At 42.9% G+C, this 21,531-nt stretch overlaps 1 protein-coding gene across 1 annotated transcript in view; it reads right to left on the bottom strand.

Moving 5' to 3' along the window:
* Nucleotides 1-21,531, bottom strand: part of SORCS2 (sortilin related VPS10 domain containing receptor 2) — a 122,361-nt gene that overhangs the window by 54,791 nt on the left and 46,039 nt on the right. The window contains exons 4-5 of the mRNA XM_053397582.1: nucleotides 5,852-6,016; nucleotides 5,226-5,299 (exon numbers count right to left, since the gene is read on the bottom strand). Of these exons, the coding sequence (XP_053253557.1) occupies nucleotides 5,226-5,299; nucleotides 5,852-6,016 (239 nt within the window). The remainder of the gene's footprint in view (nucleotides 1-5,225; nucleotides 5,300-5,851; nucleotides 6,017-21,531) is intronic.

Below are 21,531 nucleotides of genomic sequence, written 5' to 3'. Positions count from 1 at the left end.
AACCACTGCTCGATCATCCAGTCAAAACAGCATTATTCATAAGTACAATAAAACAACTAGCTCAATTGATGTTGTTGTTGCTGCTGCTACTACATTCTGTTCTATTGGGGATTATTTTTATATATAAAAAAAGTGTACTGAATAAGCAGTCTGCTCTAATTAGCATGAAAGGCTAATGTCTTCTGGCACTTTGAGTTACTTGGAGAGAAAGAAAATAACTTGATCTTCACAACAGAGTATGTTTAATTTATGGGCTCTGGGTTTTTTTTACTAAATAGGCTTGCTTATGACATTTCTATCCTGCATTCCACACTGTGCATTTTCTTTACTTTTATTTTAATTATTTATCTCTATAAAGAACACAGAAGAACAAAGGCAAATGAGGTATAAGCAGAATAGAAAGCTATACAGATGTACAATGTTTCGAATAATATTAAAGACTGAAAGCTGTACATCAAAGAACATACAAAGTCAATACAAAGGTGGAGTAATTTAAAAGACTGCATTTCAAAAAAGTTAATCATTTGAAGACTTCCAGCCTAATTTTCTTTCAGATATGTATCATTAATATTTTCATAGAATCATGAAATCAAACTCTATTCCTATAATTCTTTATTGCCACTTAATGTAGGCTTCCAACCAATCAGTGCTTCCTGATACTTCAACATTTTGACTATCACGGTTGGTTTTATCATTTAATTATTACAATGCTACTCCTACCCTTCCAGGGCAGCAAACACCAAAGTGGTAAAATAATACAATTTACTACAACAACAAATATTTTAATATATCTAAAAAAACATGTAGGATTCAATTCCAATCTGTTACCTCCAAGGATGTGGACAGGCTGCTTGGATGAGTGAAACCAACCACCTGTCTCCTTGCCCATCCTGGCTCATAAAAGCAAGCCGGGAAGGACTGAGTGGTGGGCTCTGCGGGGTGGTGAATGTTTTCCTCTGTGAGGGAGCCTTCCCAGACCCGCTGAAAGAGGCGGTTATTAAACCGCTTCTTAAAAAAACATCTTTGGACCCGGCCAATATGGCCAGCTATCGCCCAGTCTCAAATCTTCCATTCTTGGGCAAGTTAATTGAGCAGGTGGTCGCTGAACAACTCCAGGCACGCCTGGAGGCTGCGGACCATATGGATCCCTTCCAATCAGGATTCAGACCTCATCATGGGACTGAAACTGTCTTGGTCACACTGGTCAATGATCTCTGGTGGGTTAGGGACAGAGGGGGAAGCTGTTTCGTGGTTCTGCTGGATCTCCTAGTGGCTTTTGATACCATTGACCATGGTATCCTTCTGGACCATCTATGGAAGATGGTTCTGCTCCTTCCTCCTGGGCCGTGTCCAGAAAGTGGTGTTGGGGGATGAGTGTTCAGACCCCTGGGCTCTCACTTGTGGGGTGCCTCAGGGCTCTGTCCTCTCCCTGATGCTCTTCAACATCTATGTGAAGTTGCTGAGAGAGATAATCAGGGGGCTTGGGCTGGGTGTTCAGCAGTACTTGGATGACACCCTGCTCTACCTCTCTTTTAAATCAGAAGGCAGTGAATGTCCTATGTGAGTGTCTGGAGGCAGTTGAAGGATTGATGGTGGCTAACAGAGTGAGGTTCAATCCTGACAAGACATAAATACTGTTTTGGGGGGGCAGGGGGTGGTTGGGTGTGGGGGACTCCCTGGTCCTGAACGGGGTAACTGTGCCCCTGAAGGACCAGGTCTGCAGCCTTGGAGTCATTTTGGACTCACAGCTGTCCAGGGAGGCGCAGGTCAATTCTGTGTCCAGGGCAGCTGTCTACCAGCTCCATCTGGTACGCAGGCTGAGACCCTCCCTGCCCGTGGACTGTCTTGGCAGAGTCATGCATGCCCTGGTTATCTCCTGCTTGGACTACTACAATGTGCTCTACGTGGGGCTACCTTTGAAGGTGACTCAGAAACTACAACTAATCAAGAATGTGGCAGCTAGACTGGTGACTGGGAGTGGCTGCCAGGACCACATAACACTGGTCCTAAAGGATCTTCACTGGCTCCCAGTACGTTTCTGAGCACAATTCAGTGTTGGTGCTGACCTTTAAAGCCCTAAATGGCCTCCGCCCAGTATACCTGAAGGACCGTCTCCACCCCCATCACTCAGCCCCGTCAACTGAGGTTCTCCTCTGAGGGTCTTCTGCTGGTTCCCTCACTACAAGAAGAGAAGTTACAGGGAACCAGGCAGAGGGCCTTCTCAGTAGTGGTGCCCTCCCTGTGGAAAGTTCTCCCTTCAGATGTCAAGGAGATAAAGAACTACACAAACTACACAACTTTTAGAAGACATCTGAAGGCAGCCCTGTATTGGGAGGTGTTCAGTGTTTGATGTTTTATTGTGTTTTTATATATGCTGTATGCCATCCAGAGTGGTGGGTATGATGATGATGATGATGGTGATGATGATGATGATGATGATGATGATAATAATAATAATAATAATAATAATAATATATCCTCACAGCTAATAATTTCAAGCTTGCCAATTACTATTTATCACCTAGTTTTCTAATGAGTTCTATTTCAGTAGCGGGTTTTGTTGTTGATCTCCCAACATTTAACCTATATTGAACTTTACATAATGAGCTAATTGACATTTGGATTTGCAAGAGTAGTTACTCTACCTCAGTGATCATACACCAGGGGTGTCAGGGACTGGCTGGAGGCACCAGCCCTGTGGATGATCCTGCCTGCCTGACAGCCCTGATAAGGGGTGGGGGACCATTTTCGGGCCCAGGGCCACACTCCCTTCTCAGCAACCTTCTGAGACCCATATGGAAGCAAGAATGGGTGGAGCAACAAATGTAGTCAGCTAGGGTTTTTTCTGCAAATTAATTTTTATTCCTATTCAAATTTATAACACATCAAAACCAAATTAAAATAAATTTAATACAGTTTTTTTCAAAACTGGTTTCCCACTCTTTCACATATACTGTATTCCAATTCATCCCTTTTACATGCTGCTTATTTTACAAATTTATCACCAATTAACATCCATTTTTAAGCAAATTCCTCATCCCTCAGCTGTACCTTTACCAACTCCTGCATAAAAATAAAACAAAACTATATTAAATAACAACAAGTGAGGTTACAGTAGTTTGAATCTTTCATCTTTCCAACTTGCTTGTAGTTTCATTTTCTTCCAATCTCTGCACAGATCCTTCCAATGAAGACTCGTCCTTAAACCAGATTCTTTCCTTTTAATGTTCAGTCTTTGCTCCAACCTTTCAAGGCCATTAGTTACATTCCTTTGGAGATAAAGCTTTTACCACCAACCCTTTGTGTTAGGAAGGAGATGTGCCATATTACCATATTTCCTGGAGAATTCCAACCATAAAAGACTTGGCCACCTTTTTGTCTGAGGGCAAATGTATCTTGCCCCTTAGAGTTCCAAATGAACCACTACACCAATATATTCGCTTCTTCAGGCCGACTTACTATTTACTTTAATCCCTCATGGCTATTCCTTGATCATAGTGATCAGTTCCAGTCTTTCCAACATAAATTCAAATTTTGTTCTGAGGTCTTTTGTCAAGATGATCCACTGCAAATTCAACCAGTCTCAAACTCACCAAACACAACTCAGGCGATCTCTTCTCCCCCATTTCTCTAATGGAGAAATTATATGCCATTGTTATTTGCTTTGCTTTCACATTCCAAGCACTTTCCTCACTTTTAAATCCTCATTTTGGGGGGGGGGGGCAGTAAAAGAAAGCCTTGGCAATTTCCAAGTAAAACATCAAAAAAATCTGCCCCACTGCCTCTAATTCCAGTTAACAGCAGGGGTTTTCCTTTCAAGTCATTGAAATTTCAAATAAATACCTTCATAGTCCCAATCCTCTGAGCTGGCAGCTGATTTGCTTGTGGCATCCCTTCAATATGTTGCCCAGAGAGCGCCTTTTAAACTTTTATTTAAGTTAGCCAAAACTCGAAGAGGAGCTCTACCACGCACTGAGGCAGACAGTGGAGAAGCTCTCACCCAGCACTTCCCCCTGCCTGCCCCCGCAGGGACAAACCTGGGCACCACAGGCACCTGCAGGTATCTTAGTCTCCCCAATTCCTATTGAGGAGGTTCAGGGGGCTTTATGGCCTCCTTACCCTCCTCCTTTTTGTCCAAGCCTCTCTTCAGCCCTGGAGGACTGGAACGATCAGTCGTCATCAGCTGAGGCAGAAGTGGAAACCAGTTAGTTTCTACACACACTAATACACTGCTCTCCATCCTACATCCGGGGCAAGCAAGAAGCATCATCAGAGTTTGTTCCAGCCAGGCAAAACCACTCAGGGTGGAAAGAAGGGCCCATGACGGGGCAGGGGGAGAGTCTCAAGGGCCAGACAGAGAAGTCAAGAGGGTTCTCGGGCCTGAGCATCCCCACTTCTGCCATATACCAAAAGCTTTTTGCCTTAGGGCACATGTGATAGAAGTCTCACTTATTTATTTATTTTTTACAAAGCCAGCAGTGGTCACCTCCAACTTTGCACACAATATTATTTTTCCCAAGTGACCTGTGCCCTCATATATGTTTTGGTGTGTTCTATACTTCCCACATTCATTTTTCATCAATTAATTTTCTATATGAATCCTCCTTACAAGAATGATAGTTTGATTGGGTTTTGTCACATAAAACTTAAAAGTAGTGATTCAAGGAATTATACTGAAATAACTGGATCAGATTGTGAAATCAAATATATAAAATATAAGTATATTATCTATTATCTAGTGTTTAGTGGAGCTGAGGAAGTTTCTCAGTTACCTTTGACACAGGGCTCAGATCTGCAGGCGCAAAATTTTCTGCTTTGTTGCAATGAATTGGAAAGCCTTTGGAATATGCGAGTTCTTTGTCTAAATCAGAGCTCACATGCTGCTACCAAATCAGTGGATGAGGGTGACACCACTGAAGAGTGGGCCATTGAAGAAGCAGGACTAGTTGCATCTATTTGTTCCACCATGTCTACAGAAACCACAGGTCACTCAATTGTATTAGCTTTCCAGAAGTTGCTGGACTGCCAGTTCCCTGAATCCTTGAACACTGGCCATGCTGACCGGGGCTAATGGGAGTCCAATAATCTATGGAGGGCCAAGGATTCCCCGGCCCTGGAGTAGTGTATTCCTTCATCCAAGGATAGTTTTCATCAAACCACACTAACAAACCAACAAAAGATCTGCCCTAACTCTAATTTCTGGAGACCAACATTATGTTTCTTACCAAAATATATGGTCTTTTGACACGTGATCCTGCAGGAGTGTCCATTTTGTCCCCAAGTCAAGAGATGCATAAAGCTTAAAATATAATAAAAGCAGAACATGTTAGTACAGTTTTTATTTAATCCTTCTTACAAAGTACAATAAGCACCGGCAAATGAATTTTCAAGGCTGGAAGTAATATGCCAGTGAGCTGTCCAGGGGATCAAATTACTGGCTGCCATCCCTTAGTTCATTTCAATTTGTTTAAATATCAACAAAACATGACCAAAAAGGAAGCAACATTCAGATTCATGTAACTAATCATAGCATAACAGAATGGTTCACACATGTACATTCATTGTCATGACTTTCATATATCTAATATCACTTCCTTACTGGCTTGTGTCATCTCAAACCCAATGCTGTTCAATGGACTCTGTTCAGTTATTCAGCTGTGAAACACTAACTGTTGAAGAATGGTATGAGATGGATGTGTGTAGGGTACAGCCTACACTGAATGACCTGAATAATAATTTTCCATTGCTAAATAATGTCAACCTTATCTGAATACTATTCCTCTAAAGTGGTTAGAACTTATTTTGGTATAACATTTCAGAAATGTCAAAATACCGCTTGACCTTTTTTTACCTGTCCCTCCTTGGTGTAGGCAAGCACTTTATCCTCCTGCTTTGGATGAAAAATCAGGGTTTCCACGAAGAAATTAATAGGCTGCTTTTGAAAAGTTGCTCCTTCATCTGTGCTAATAAAAAGACTCTGATCCAGGTCATTATGGGAAGAACTTACAAGAATTATCTACAAAAGAAAAGAACAGCAGATTAGGCTACAGGAATCTTTTTCATCTTATTAAAAGGCAAAGAAATGTAGGAGCGGAAAATAGGCAGACATGTACTGAGCTGATTCAGCTCCATCTTCCTTCCAACTGGTCCAGAAACCAAAAGAGGAACTATATCAGCCCTTTAATGATAATCCCTTTAGGACAGGTCATATAAGCTACAATTATAACCATTGGTTTTATGCCACTTCAACTCCCATGGCTTTTCCTAAAAAAAACAACCTAGGATTTGTAGGATGATGATGTAGGAATTCTGTATTTAGGATCCCCTATGCTACTTCTCCATAGAACTACAATTCCCAGGATCCCCTGAAGACGAGAAGGGACTTTTATAGCACAATCGTATAAATGTTAACTCAAAAGAAAGTTCCATTTTGTTCTACGGTGCTTATTCCCTAGTGGGGTTGCAGCCTAGAACAAGAATTATCCTCGTGCTTTATCAGTGATCATATCACAACTGGCACAAGATGTTTGGAAGGAGGCATCAAAATACGGGGGACAAGGACTGCAGTTGGAAGGAGGGGATAATAAAATGTTGGAAACAACTAATCTTCCTAATACTACCATTAATGCTGCAAAGCTGCTTCCTAAGACAGTATTTTCCTTACTGAGCGATACAATACATTTTAAAATGACAATTCTTTGCCCATGTGCTCATAATCTAAAAAATGTCAACATGTACATGGTAAATCTCTAGCAGTGGTGAGAGTCAGCAGTCAATTATTTGTCTAGATCACAATTTGCTGCAAACTGCATAAAGAAACTAACTGAATTCTGCAAGAGGAATTGTCTCATGCAGGCATCCTGTTGGAGGCACACTGCAGTACCTTTCACGGTTCCCACTGGCAGACCTATTCAGGCATTTATAATTTTCATGTGCTAAAAGCTAAGCAGCAATGTCCTGGGGGGCCCTGAAGCAGGGGAGGCCCCCTATGTCTAGCCTTCATCCTCAAACCCATAGACTGCTGTAAAAGGTGACCTGCCAGCAGGGCTGGGGCTTGGCAGCTCAGCCAGCCTGCTCCCCCTCACCTGCCAGTTTGCACACAACCCAGATGACAATCCACTCCAGATTTTGCTTGGAACTAGACTGTATCCACTAACTGCAGATCCAGAATTAGCTGTTTTCAACTCAAGAATGAGTAACAGTGTCACTCACTGTCCACAAGTGACATTTCAGAGGAGACTGAAAGGCTGTTGTACCATGGATTATGAAGTAACATGGTGAAACACAGTGAGGTGAACAAATTAGTTACATACATTCTGTGTGTAAGCAAAACCACTGAAGACTTCCCCCTCCTCATAGAGTCAAAGGTCAGATTATCCCATTATTGTGCGGCCTGGCTGCTGCTGAAAAATCCCTGCAGGGTTGCGGAGCTGCAGGCAACATACGGAGCAAAATAACCATACTTGTTTGAGGGGAGGGGAGGGAGCCATGGCTGCAACCCCTATGGCTGAATGCACGAGCTTAGAGATGCCCCAAGTGATTCTCTGGCATGTGGACTGTGGGTCCAAACAGGTGTGATGCAAGCATGCAAATGCACACAGCGGCTGTTGTTTATTTTAGCAATAGCAAGCTGCAGGGACATTCAATCAGGATCGGGACTGCAGCACACAGAGAGGGGGGACAGGTTAACCATTCACGCACGCAACAGTCCCAACATGCTTGCCTCCTGGAGCTAATGCAGGAGTAGGCAGCCTAAGGCCCATGAGCCACAAGCAGCCCATGGGGGTTGTTTAACCGGCCCACGAGCTGCCCCCAAACCGAGCCGCCCGCTTGGCGAGTCCCCACGTGCTGCACTAAACCTGCGTGGCGTGGGGACTCGCTTCTGCGGCGCTAGAAATTGCATCTGCGCAGACGCAGACACCGGAAATTGCGGGTGTGTGCACACGCAATGCAGCCCACGGAGGGATCTCTGCTGGAGTGAACCGGCCCAGGCGAGGTAAACCTTGCTGACCCCTGAGCTAATAGAAGCTTCTGGAGGAAGGGTTTTTGGCAGGACTGCAGAGGGAGGTAAGAGTTAACTCCATAACCACAGAGCTGAGGTTCCAATCCCTCTTGGGGCTGCAGGAAGAGAGAGCTGCTATTGTTATAAGAAAAAATCAGGCATGTTAAATGCGTTCACACATTCAACATCATGCCTTTTCGGTCAGATGTTATGAATGTTAAGCGCTACATACGGCAAGGGGCCAAGAGCATGGCAAAGAAGCGTTTTGCTGCCGTTCATGCTGCAGCAATAAGAGCAACAATGAAAACAGGCCAGAGTCGGCTAGTGCTACAACTTCAGGATATCTGCAATGGATACTCTGAAAATACCTAGTGTTCATTATCAGGGCTTACCTTGAGCCTGAACTACAATATTAAGAGGAAAAGACTAAAATTGATTTTGGACTTAAATAGGAGATCAACTTGGGAGGGGGTGGAATCCTAATATGAATTACCATAACTAGCTCACTATCTGGCAATTTGCCATTTCTCAATTTCCTTTCATTATTTGTAAAATTAGAATATTGCATTATTTCTAATGTTGCAGTAATCAGTAAGATTAAGATTGTAAAACACTGTGCAAATTACACATGATCCAATACGATTCATAACAACACAATTGTGGTGTTCTGTTCCAAATTCATGTGCTGCACAGAGGGATCCTCAGTTTACGTGCTTCCATCAGCCTCTGAGAGTGGGAGAAAAGATTTCTAGTAGCAGCAAAGAACAGAGTAAACTGGGCTCACTCTAGAAGACAATTACAGTGGTACCTTGCTTCTCGATCATAATCTGTTCCGGAAGTCCATTTGAATTCAAAAATGTTCAAAAACCAAGGCACGGCTTCCGATTGGCTGCAGGAGTTTCCTGCACTCAAGCATAAGCTGCATCGGACATTCAGCTTCCAAAATACATTCAAAAACCAGAACTCTTACTTCCGGGTTTTCGCGTTTGGGAGCCAATTTGTTCGTCAACTAGGCCATTCAAGAACCAAGGTTCCACTGTAGTTATTCATTGAGTTATTCATTGAGTTCATTTTCTATCCCACCAATTCCCAAGAGTTGCAGCCTTGTAACAACAGTTTAGGAGGGAAATATAATGAAAGCAGAATGCTCAATTAACAAGCAAATCATGCAGAAATTAAATTATACCCCGTGTCTGCTCAACACAGGCTTAAATAGAAAGACTATAAGCACTGCCTGGTTGTATTCAGACTGCATGCATTCCAGTGCTCTACTCCATGTGGAAGTGGACTGAGCCCCATAAAGAAGAAGCTATGCTACAGGGTGAGTCCTTTAAAAGAGGCTCTGTGGATACAGAGCATACATGTTCCACGGGGCCTCTTTTAAAAGACTCACCCTGTACATTTAGAAGCTACACAAAAGAGGAACTGGCAACCAAGCACAGGAGCCAACTCCTAGGGGCTGAGTAGTCTTTAGCCCACCCCAAAAAAATATTTGAGGGGGCCACCGCCCCCCCCCAAAGTTGATGGGCATTGCCATTCAAATTGTGTCTGTGTGTGCCACATCATGTGATTGATTATGCAGGGCGGGGCTTACCTGGGCCTATTATTCAAGTTGGCACCCCTGCAACCAAGCAACTCCTAACTATTCTGACATGTGGGCCACTGCGCCCGGAAAAACCAATCACAGATAAATTTCCAGAGCTCACTGACAGTCTGTAGTCTGGCAGCAAAGCCAGAGAAGTTCTTTGATGCTTTACATCTCTTTCCAATGAAATGTCCATGTACCACCAAAAGAAATGTGCATGAAATGAAAATGCGGCATATCAAAACATGAAGAAGGAAATCCATAATGTTTAGAGATTCCTGTCCACATCCTTTTGACACACCAAAAACATACCAACCTTGCTTGCACCTATACAACGAACTGCCAAGGACATTTGTAATACAACAGAAAGAGGAGTAACTTGTCAGATTTGTAATAATATAAAATTCTCCTGCTAACCAGGTTTCTGTGATAAGAAATGTACCAATATACAGTGGCATTCTGCTCTTCATATATTAGTAGCCAGTTTTTTCTTTCAGATTTCTCCATGTGATTGTGTAAGTGGGTAACAGGTACATGGAGAAGGTCTAGGGTGAGTCACGGCTCATTCACACTTCTGCTTGTCTTGTGCCAAATGATTTTGTCTTTGCCCTATCGCTTCCCCCTGGAAAACCTGCTCTTTAGTGCTAAATCGGAACGAACAGCAATCTGAGACAAACCTGGTTGCCATTTCTTCTGATTCAGCACTAAACCATGGGTTTCCCCAGGGGAAAGCAGCAGGAAAAAGGGAGGTGGGATGAGTCTGTACATGCAGCCCTCATCCCTGCCACACTCACCTCAGCCATTGTGATCACAGAAATGGCTGTTGACTTCCTGCATACACATCCAGTGTACACTAGTCTCTCTACATGGCAGTGCACCCGTGTATATAATCGTACGGAGGAGTCTGTTCACTCCATTACTCATTAAAAACATGAATTTAGGTAAATTGATCTCAGTTGACATATGCTATTCTATGTGCTACCTGGAGATGGCAGCATTAAATTTCCCTCTGCATTGTTCTAGCCTCTATCCCATACTATTATGCAATTTCACATTCCAGAAGTACTCTGCTGTGGTTTTTAATTACTACGTGAAAGAAATATCGTGCAACTGCTGTTAATTTGGGAGCGTTACCAAATTATGAGCTTATTTTTGTACACTGTCAGCATATGTTCTGTGTAGCAGGTGGTATGTAGAAATGTCTTTTAATAAAAAAAAACCCCATAAAATGTAATGCAACAGAATTTACACCTTCTAGTTTTTGGCTACTGGAAAATTCACATTGCATGCATATTAATTTTGTGTGCCTCCTCGGATAAGACACTGCAGGTATGATTCCATGTGAACAGTATTCATCTATACCAAGGACGTCCAACTCCCGATAGACTGCGATTTACTCACAGTATAAAAAAAACTGGCAGTGATCTACCCATTGTCGTAAAAAGACTGGCAGTGATCCACCCCAAGTTGTGGAGCTTTTTTTAGGAAGCCAAATTTAGTGGGGGGTTTTTGGTTTTTTTTTCTTTTCCTTTTTTGCTTTTTTGTAAGGAGGTGGCTGAGGAGCCAGAGGTCAACCAGGATCTACCAGGAACACCACGCAATGTACCATCACGATCTACCTGTTGGACATGCCTGATCTATACCAAAATGACTAAAAGTTTTGTCTGTTTCCCTCATATCATTAGTGGGTGTGGGAGGAGGAAACCCAGCTGTGAGAAGGAAGGGGGCCGAAGAGAGCAAGGCAAAGAGTCGCCATCCCCACCTGCTCCACCAAATGGGACTGGCCTCCGCATCCCCTCACCATGGCCATCGCAAATCAAGGGCCCCCTCCCTTGCACAATGCACAATTCAAGGACCAGACATGCCTTATGGGGAGGGGGAGCTGAATGGAACCAGAACAAAGAACCCATTGTGAGGTCTGCATTTTAGAAGAATGCAAGCAACAGGGACAAGAAAATGTTAGGAGGAAGCAATTACGTATTTTATAGTTCCCCAAACAAGTCATGCCAGATGAATCTCATTTCTCTTTTTGATAAGAGTTACAAGCTTGGTGGATCAGGGGAATGCTGTGGATGTAATGTACTTTTGTACATAGAGATGTCAGAACTGAATGAGGCAATGGGTGCTTCCGGAATACACCCAAAATGATTTTTTAAAAAAAAGTAACATGGCATTAGTCTTGGCTATATCAACTATGTTTTATCTGATCCCTCACTGTTCATGCTCCTATACATATGTTTAAAAGCAGCAAAGTACAGCTTCTTTACTGATTAGGAAATTTAAAAAGTTCTATACAAAAGAGAAAAAAATCATTTCCCCACATAGTAACATATTTCTGTCTCAAACAAAACCACACAGCCAAAGTCTAATGAGCAGTATAAGGTAAAGGGACCCCTGACCATTAGGGCCAGTTGCGGACGACTCTGGAGTTGTGGCGCTCATCTCGCTTTATTGGCCAAGGGAGCTGGCGTACAGCTTCCGGGTCATGTGGCCAGAATGAATAAGCCGCTTCTGGCAAACCAGAGCAGCGCATGGAAACGACGTATAGTATATACAGTATAACAGAGTCTAAATATTCGGTTTTCTGCCCAAATACAGGAGATCAAGTGCTCCAGACACATCTGTCACCTCAGTAGTTTCTCTGTGCTGTCCTGGTCTTTTTCATAAAAGTTATTTCCATACAGACTGGGTAAATCTAACATTTATAGAGTAATTTGCTTGCCTTCATGTAACCTCAGACAGATTCGATTAGACACTTCCGGGTGTTACTTTGTGTGTGCAAACATCACATTCAAACTCATTGATTTAAATGCTGGCACTTAGTTTTGATTTGAAATCAATGGGACTTAAAAGTGCTTAACTTTGGCTGGATTGTGGCCAAAGTAATTACTGTAATTAGCAATGCTTATGGCAGCCTCTAAGTAATAGCCCCGGGTGCATGTGCCACTGTGGCATCAAACATCATTTCTGTAAAGAGAAGAAGATGACAACAGGGTAGGAAGGTCATGGCTGGTCTACAAAATTATGACTGATCAAAGTGCCCCAGGCACATCATGTCATGACAACTCACATCAATTGTTCGTTCATTTGTTCATAGAAAGCAGTCACTGAAAACAATAATGCAAAAATTCAGAAGGTAAGAAAGAGAATGTAGGTTACATTGTCACATTTGGTAGCTTCCTTTTCATACAAAATACACAGAGATGGATGCTAGAAAAATCTTTATGCAGTGGTACCTCGGGTTACAGACACTTCGGGTTACAGACTCCGCTAACCCAGAAGTAGTACCTCAGGTTAAGAACTTTACCTCAGGATGAGAACAGAAATTGTGCGGCGGCAGCAGGAGACCCCATTAGCTAAAGTGGTAGCTCAGGTTAAGAACGGTTTCAGGTTAAGAACGGACCTCTGGAACGAATTAAGTTCGTAACCAGAGGTACCACTGTAGTTAATAGAAGAGTAAGAAGCAAGCTTATTTATATCGGGAAAAAGAAGAAGTATCACAAATACGCTTAATAAAAGAGCAAAGAGCATCTTCAAAAATTATGCTGAAACCATGCTTACAAAATGGGCCCAATGCAAAGTGCTGCTTTCAACCTTTAAAGGCTTAAACCAGGGGGAGGCAACCTAAGGCCTGGGGACCCGGATGCGGCCCAATCGCCTTCTCAAGCGGGCCCACGGGTGGTCCGGAATTCAGCGTGTTTTTACATGAGTAGATTGTGTGCTTTTATTTAAAATGCATCTCTGGGCTATTTGTGGGGCATAGATCCTCAAGGTTCTAGGGAAGAAAACAAAGTAGATCCTACAAGTCTGACACCTGCCCATCACTGTAGACAAAACTCGGCTGGAATAGTTTGTCTTGGTACAAAGAAGGTTTCTGTGTTTCGCTAGGCTTGAGAAATACAGTACTGCCACTCTTCCATAGGCCCTGCAAGAATTATGGCTTGTGGAGATACAACAACAAACCACCATTTTATCATAACAGCATATGGGAACATCTTCACGTTGCAACAATACGACCATCTGCTGCCATCAATTTAATAACAGGTTCTATTATAAGGGCAAGGATAAATGTGCTTATCTATATTAGGGTGACTTCAAGTGACTGTTATACACAAAAATAGTGTTTTTTATTTAGGCACGGAAAGGGAAATTAGAGGAAACATTTTATGCAGATTCCCTTCAAAAGCTGTGCTAAAGGGAATGTGTATATTCTCATTCTCTTTTCTGGTTTTTTGTTTTTAACTCTCAGACATATACGCCCAGGGAAGTGACTGTAGCATTAACTGAGTATTGCTGAAACTGTGAGATAAATGTGACAGTCTAGTTTTCACCTCTGGAGCATCTTCCAGATAAATAGCCCAACCTGAAGATCAGCCTTTTGCTATTTTAAAAAACAGAAAACAAAAGAAATCAATTTCCCACTTGAAAGGCTGCCAGGTTGACATTTTAGAAGAATAGTTAATGAGGGAGCCCAATTAGAAGTAAATGAAAATTTCCATATTAGGTAGAATGCAATCAACTTTTTGAGACCTATAATGCAGTAGTACAATAAACATTGTTGGTCCTATTTGCATTTACATAGTGGAAATGAATGAGGGGCATGTTATGAATTGTACTTTGTGGCAACTGAGAATAAGGGAAACTGACCTTTCGGTGGCACAGGAGCACTCAAGTGTGCAACAATGCTGTGACAAGATGCATTGGCTAAGAAAACTGGCTACTGGAGAATGTGATTTTGAACAGGGAATTGCAGGGAACTGCACTGCTCCTCAGCTTCAAATCCCCCGTGCCAGATGTTTCTTCTCTTGCAGGGCTCCCTTGCAAACATGCACACTATGTAGGGCTGTCTTTGGGAAGTGACCCCATGCTTATTTGGAGGAGCAAAGCTACAGTTCCCTTGAACATTTGTGGCAGCTGTGGCCATTACTGTCATGGAGGGCAGTGACCAGGGTTGGCCAATATGAGGCAAAGTGAGGCAACTGCCTCAGGCAGCAGGATCACAGGGGCAGCAGATCTGGCCTCCAAGGAATCCACTGCCTGCTGCCGCTGCTGCAGTAGCACTGATGGCTGTGGCGTACTCCTTGGAGGCCAGATCTGCCTCCTCCTCAGGAGTACCCTCCAACGCCACCTGGGTGTTTGTGGGTGTGGCACCACCATTTTGTGGTTCGCCTTAGGTGCCAAAATGTCTTGGGCTGACGGGCAATGACTATGCCTTGCAGAAAAGGGAAGCAGTGGGTGAGATAAAACTCTATGGAATGTCATAGAAGACAATCCCCTGGTGCTGTGGAAGTATCGTTTGGGGGTGGCCTGGTGCTTCTTTTGGGGTGCAAAGCTACAGTTCTCTAATTCATAGCAGCAGGCTGAGGTCATCAAGCACTGAAGTGCTCAAGAAAAACAATCTTTATCCCAGCAAACAGTAATGCATCTTGAAGGGGAGAAGTGATTGCAAGGTGCGATATGGGGTATTATAATTCTCATTTTCTGGTGTAGGGTCAAATAAACTATTGAGGCTATTAGTTTGGCTCTTTGTCGCATAAGGAACTGGGCACCAACTTTAGCATCACTGAAAATATGTAAGACAGTGAAAACTGCAAGATTACCACCTATATTCTAACTACTGAGGTATAAATCTTGCAAAAAAACAAAAACCACACACATTCAACTTTATCCAGCACCAATTGGTACCAATTCACCATTTTTAGTGGTATCGCTCATAAACTGAAAAGGCATAATGCCTGAACAAATCATGTATTGAAGATCCACTCCACACGGGACCTATATTACCCAAAGGTCTGGAAACTTTTGTCCTGATTTTCCAGGGCCAGTCCTGGAATTACGAAAGCCATCCTGGCCTCTGAATTGATCCCAGAATGTCCCTATTTCCCCTGTTAGTGCTGCTGCTGTTGCCAAGCTCAGGATGAGCCGACACTTATCAGTTGGGTGAGTTTGGCTGAGTGAGAAAAGTCCCTATTTTCAGCTGAGAAATGTTGCAGGGTTCAGTTTCCTAGCAGAGGGATTCTGTTCTCGCATGCCTGGGAATACCCACAAGTGCCATTAAAATTCTGTATTTTAGGTACCCAAGTGTCATCTAGTCCAACCCCACACAATGCAGGAATCTCAACTAAAGCATCCATGAGAGTTGGCCATCCAATCTCTCCTTCAAAACAAACCTCCAAGGAAGGAGAGTCCACAACTTCCTGAGGGAGATCGTTACACTGTCAAGCAGCTCTGACTGTCAGAAAGTTTTTCCTAGTATTTAGTTGGAATCTCCTTTCTTGTAATTTGAAGCCACTGGTTTGAGTCCTACCCTCCAGAGCAGGAGAAAACAAGCTTGTTCCCTCTTCCATGTGATGCCCCTTGAGATAGTTGAAGATGGCTCTCCTATCTCCTCTCAGCCTCCTCTTTTCCAGGCCAAACATACCCAGCTTCCAAAATCACTTTGGCAAATGCACATATTCAATGTCTTTGCCCTTTACTCCACTGCAGTTGCACCACCGGTTTAGTTTTACAAGAAACAGATGGTTTCCTTCCATATGAAATGAAGACCTTGCAAGAACTTTACAATATACTTTTGAACAGGAGTGCCATCAGGATTTTGTGTGCCGATGTGAATTGGGATTTCTGCTGCATTCACAAAACACACAAATTTGCTTGAAACTTGCATATATGTTGTTATGTGGATATTTGTGCCCTTTTGCGATGGCGATGAAAGATGCAAAAATACATCAAAGGCCACACACAAGCAATAAGAGGTCTGACAAACAGAATATCAATGTGATGCTTTCCCCACGATAGTATTTCCAGACCAGAAAATGTTTACCCTGTTACAGGTTTTTGTTTTTAATATATTTTAAAACATATCATCAAGCTGCCCAAATGTTTTCTTGTTTTTACTCCAACTTGAGTTCTTTACATGACTTAGAATTGGCACTGAGGGAGAGTGGGGCTCTTGGGCAGACAGAAATTACTTTCCCTCAATGTAAACCATGTAAATAACTTAATCTCTTAAAATAACCAATTTTGTCATCCTTTCTGCTTGAAATCTGGCATCCTCAAACTTGCCTCTTCTATACTGCCAAGTTTCAAATTGATCCATTGAACCATTTTGAACCGTATGACCTACTTAACCCCCACCACCCACCAATTTCCCCTTCAGCCAACTCATTCTTAAACACAGGGCCATGGCTGGAAGTAACAAGCATTCTGAATAATGGATTCCTCAGCTAGTTTTCTCCCCATCTAAACCCTTTCCTTGCTGGAGACAACTAGTTCCCCAGCAGCATACGACATATAGTAAATATTACCAAAGGAATAAATCTTTGGTAGATGATTACTTTGAGAATTTTGGAAGAGAGAGAGAGAGAGACCTTATAGATTCCACACACACCCTCCCAAAATGTGGTTGTTTATACCAACTTTGTGTGCTTATAGTGACAAAACTATGGGAGCTGGCAGGATTGCTTGATGTTCATATTAATTTCCTGACTGATGCAAGAGCTGAGCTTTTAAAAGTTACATACCCCTGAGGAGAAATCCAATTTGACTATAAAATCCCTGTCCGCCAGAGGAGTATAATATGGAATTCAGTTACATGTTCTACTTGCTTTCCATCTACAATTGTATTAAGTCACCCATATCATGTTCCATGATACTATTTTGGAAATGTTAAGGTTTCCTTCCCCTGGATTATAAGCATTTTGAAATCCTAAGTGGCATATCATAGCTCTCAACACTCTTTGTTGTAGGATTGGAACTCCCCCTTTATCCCTCTGAAGTATTGCTTAAGTCAAAATTGCCTTTGGGGATTGATCTGAATTGAATTTGGGAATGTAAATCAGATGATCACCTTTGCTTGGCAGAGTCTTACAGCTCTCCAGCTATTATAAGTTTGACGGGCAGCAGAGTCCAATTTGCTATAATTATTTGCCTTTTGAAAAATCATATTCTTTTCTCCTTCAAACAAAAATGAGAATATACTGTGAATTTGGCATGGAAGAAAACGTAGGGCAACACACGAAAAGATGAACAGAGAAGAGGGCATTGTGGTCAAGATGAGAGAGTGCAATGCACAAGATACATTTGGGGGCTTATATTTCTTTTTACAGCAAGAGATGACCTGTTGTATAGCCGACAACTTCTGGCCAGGAAACCTACTAGTCACAGCACTGCAGGTGTGCAGCTTTGAGAACGACAGTGTATAACAAGCATCAGGATCAGAAAATTTCTCTACAAGACTTTTGTACTAAGTATATTCACAGCACAAAACCTCTGAAAGTGCTAACGCAGACTCACCAACTGATCTTCTGAACAAATTCTGCCAGTAACATGTTAAATTTTTCAATACTTTGGGGGAGCAGATCTTTTAGGTGCAGAAAAAAAGGAACTGCGGGCCTTAGCACATCATGCATTTTTAATAATCAGAAAATGTGCTTGGGGGAGAATGACCACAGCTGACAGGCTGAACCCGCAGGAGTAGCACATTTCTCACAAACCCCCTGGAAAAGAACAGTGTCTCACTTCTATAAAAAATGCAATAGATGGGCAAACCACTGGTAACAGAAAAGGAGCACGTCTAGCTACCGATTTCAGTGCTGCCTAGTGACCTTTCAACAACACTGACTTTCCAACATTTTAGTTGGAAGCAAGTTCATATCCAATTTTTCACTAGTTTGGAAAATTTGGTAAAACTGAAAACTCTCATGGTGCCACACATGCCTGGCAAGATGTGGCTAAAATCACAGGCATGTCTGACATCATGGCAGTGTTCAATTTTACCAAATTTTAAAATTAATGAAACCTAGGAAATTAGATTTTGAAAGGTGGTTGCATTTCATATTCATATATTGGTTTGAAAAATGAAAATAAGACAGTTTACATTAAAAAGCAAATGGAACCCAATTTCTCCCCCTTTGGTACCAGAGCTATATGGAGAAAGAACTTGAAAGAAAGCGATCACATCTCTAGCAACAATGCACAAAGAGAACTGAAACCTATTAGGTCTTCAAATATGTAAGACATGCTTTTTGCAATGTTTTCTTACCTTGCTGAGATCAGAAAACGTCTAAGTGCTTATTCAGACATTCAAAATTTGCTCCATGCAACCTGTCCAAAGCTATCTGTGGTCACACATGGAGAATGCAATGTGTGGATCAGCCTTTCTCCAAACCTGTGACTTCTAGTCAGCTAGAAATGGATGGCAGTCAGCTAAGTTGTACTCAGAGTAGACCCATTGAAATTGATGGACATAACTTAGTCACGTTCATTCATTTCAGTTGGTCCCCTTGAGTAACAGCTAAGACTGCTGGGCTCTCTCCCACCCCCACCCCCCAATCTGTATATATTCATGTCAGGTTGCTTGAGCTACAGTCATGGAAGAGCCACGTTGCACATTATATTGCAAATTCAACTGACATCCATGGGGACAACTGAGATGCTTCATGTGGAGCCAGGCTGGATCTTAGGAACGAGTGAGTCCCTGGCTCCTAGCAATCTAAGGTAAACTCAGTCAGAAATAATGATGAAAGTTAGCATTGCCATTGTGAGTGCTATCAATTTGCTTTCCGTTGCAACACGAAATTGGGGCTCGCTGTCCTGAGGTTTTTGCTGGAAGCTAGGCTCCCTGGTCAGAGTAGAAGACTAACAGAAAAGACAACCAGGCAAAAATCCATAAGCAAAGTGGGCTGTTAAGCCTTTGATCGTTTATTAGTCGTGACAAAGATTCAACCTCTCTAAAAGCAAAGAAAGGAGAACCCAAAGGGTGTTCTGCCTTCTGAAGGTTTACATTTCCCACAAAACAATAAGCAAAGCATCTGTGGCACAGAAAATGTCAAAGGTGCATCACAAAATTAGAAGGGGTTACAGCAGGTCAGACAGGCCAATATCACAATGTGTCAAACCAAACATTTTGTGAATTATAAGTCTTACACCTTTCCAGACAGAATTTGCATGAAACATTCTAAACAGTTACATTCAAATAACATGAGCAATCAACAGGATTGGTACATCCTATTCATTGGAAAGTCTGGGCAATCATTGCCAAACACCTGCTCAATCATCTCCATCAGGAACCATTGTGCTGGAGAAACCCTGCCCAGATCCTTCCCCTGACAAGCTGCGGCCTATGTGACAACAACAACAAACAACAACAACAATTGATACCCCGCCTATCTGGCTGGGTTTCCCCAGCCACTCTGGGCAGCTTTCAGTACATATGAAAACATAATAAAACATCAAATGTTAAAAATTTCTCTATATAGGGCTGTCTTCAAAGGTCTTCTAAAAGTTGTGTAGCTCTTTATCTCCTTGACATCTGATGGGAGGGTGTTCCACAGGGAGGGTGCCACTGCCAAGAAGACCCTCTGCCTGGTTCCCTTCTTGCAGTGAGGGAACCGCCAGAAGGCCCTCGGCGCTGGACCTCAGTGTCTGGGCTGAATGATGGGGGTGGAGATGGTCCTTCAGGTTTACTGGGTCGAGGCTGTTTAGGGCTTTAAAGGTCAGCACCAACACTTTGAATGGTGCTCGGAAATGTACTGGGAATCTTACACTTAGGGGATTATGGTAGCAGAGGTTTCCCAGAATACAAGTGTGTGGGGGTAATTTTGGAGGTTTATGTTATAGAATAAATCATTTACGAAACATTCATATATACAAACTTTCCCTAGCAAAACAAGCTTGATTAATTGCTTCAGTTTAAATAGATAGAGTGGCCCCTATTCAGTGATGCTGCTTGCTACAATCGCACAGTGGGGTGTTTCATTCATTGAAACCAGTGGCATTGCCTGCTACTACCACGGAGTGGCCACTAGGGGCGCTGTGGTGCAACAACTTTGACAGCACAAGTTTTGACAACTTGACACTTAAAATTTTTAAGACCTCACAGGTGTGAGCCTTTATTAGAGAAATCTGCTTAGGTTTTTGGGAATCTGTCTGGGTTTTTGGGGTGTGTATGTGATGTAGTGCATTGAGGAGACATATCATTGCATTTATGCCTATGCACTGGCGACTGTGTGAGGGGAGGTGGCACATATGATGGCACTCATGTATCACCATGGGGGAGGGTCTTGGTTTCCGTCACATGAGTCACCAGAAGCAACAACCTTTGCAATCTTTTGGGGTGTCTGGGGTCTTAGAGGAGGGGTAGTACCTCTGGTGGGGGACACGTCATGCTCATTCTGGGGTAGTTTGTCCACCTTTGCTCCCCCGCTCCTGCACTCAGCTCTCACCTGTGGCTTCTAGAAGCTGTCAGCATGTGACAGCAGCCACACGCCAGGAAACAGCCACCAAACTTTTTTATTGAAATGTGGTAGCAGCCAGTGTGGCATGGCTGAGCTGCGGGACCTCCTTCCCAACACTTGATGTTGCTGCAGGTTGGCATCATAGAGTGGTGTTGAGGTCAGGAGCACCAGGCTGGCTCTGCCATGGGAGCTGCAGCGATGCCAGTATCAGGGGCATACCCTCTCCGCCCCCCACTGGCCACTACTGGTTAAATGCATAAAAAGATGGCACTGATTTTGCAGCATGCAGCATCCTTCTTGTGGGTCCATTTAAGGAAATATTTGTCAGTTTCCAAAAAAATGAAAAGTGTGAGGTCTTGTGGATATCTGGACGTTACAATATGACACACAATTTATCTGCACTCTCCAGTCTTGTTTGTGCAACCCATATATTCAGTCAACTGCTGTTTCTAAGGCTAATTCAAAAGATACATTGGCAGTGTGAGCGTGGTTGCTGCACCTTCCAATCTAGGCAGCTCCAGTAACATGCTACCATCTTTGTGGGCAGGATGGAGTGGCTACCTTCTACATTAGTACTACTGGCCCTGATAAGCAACAGTGGTATAGGAAGTAAGCTCACCATCCCCCAGCTCACATGTTCTTCCAAGAGCAGCATGGGACCAGACCACCCTGCAGGTGCCTTTGGCCTTCACCAGCCCTTGAACTAGCTC

Source organism: Podarcis raffonei, chromosome 7, assembly GCF_027172205.1.
Source record: "Podarcis raffonei isolate rPodRaf1 chromosome 7, rPodRaf1.pri, whole genome shotgun sequence".
Classification (NCBI taxonomy): Eukaryota; Metazoa; Chordata; class Lepidosauria; order Squamata; family Lacertidae; genus Podarcis; species Podarcis raffonei.
This window is presented reverse-complemented; position numbering and strand designations above follow the sequence as displayed.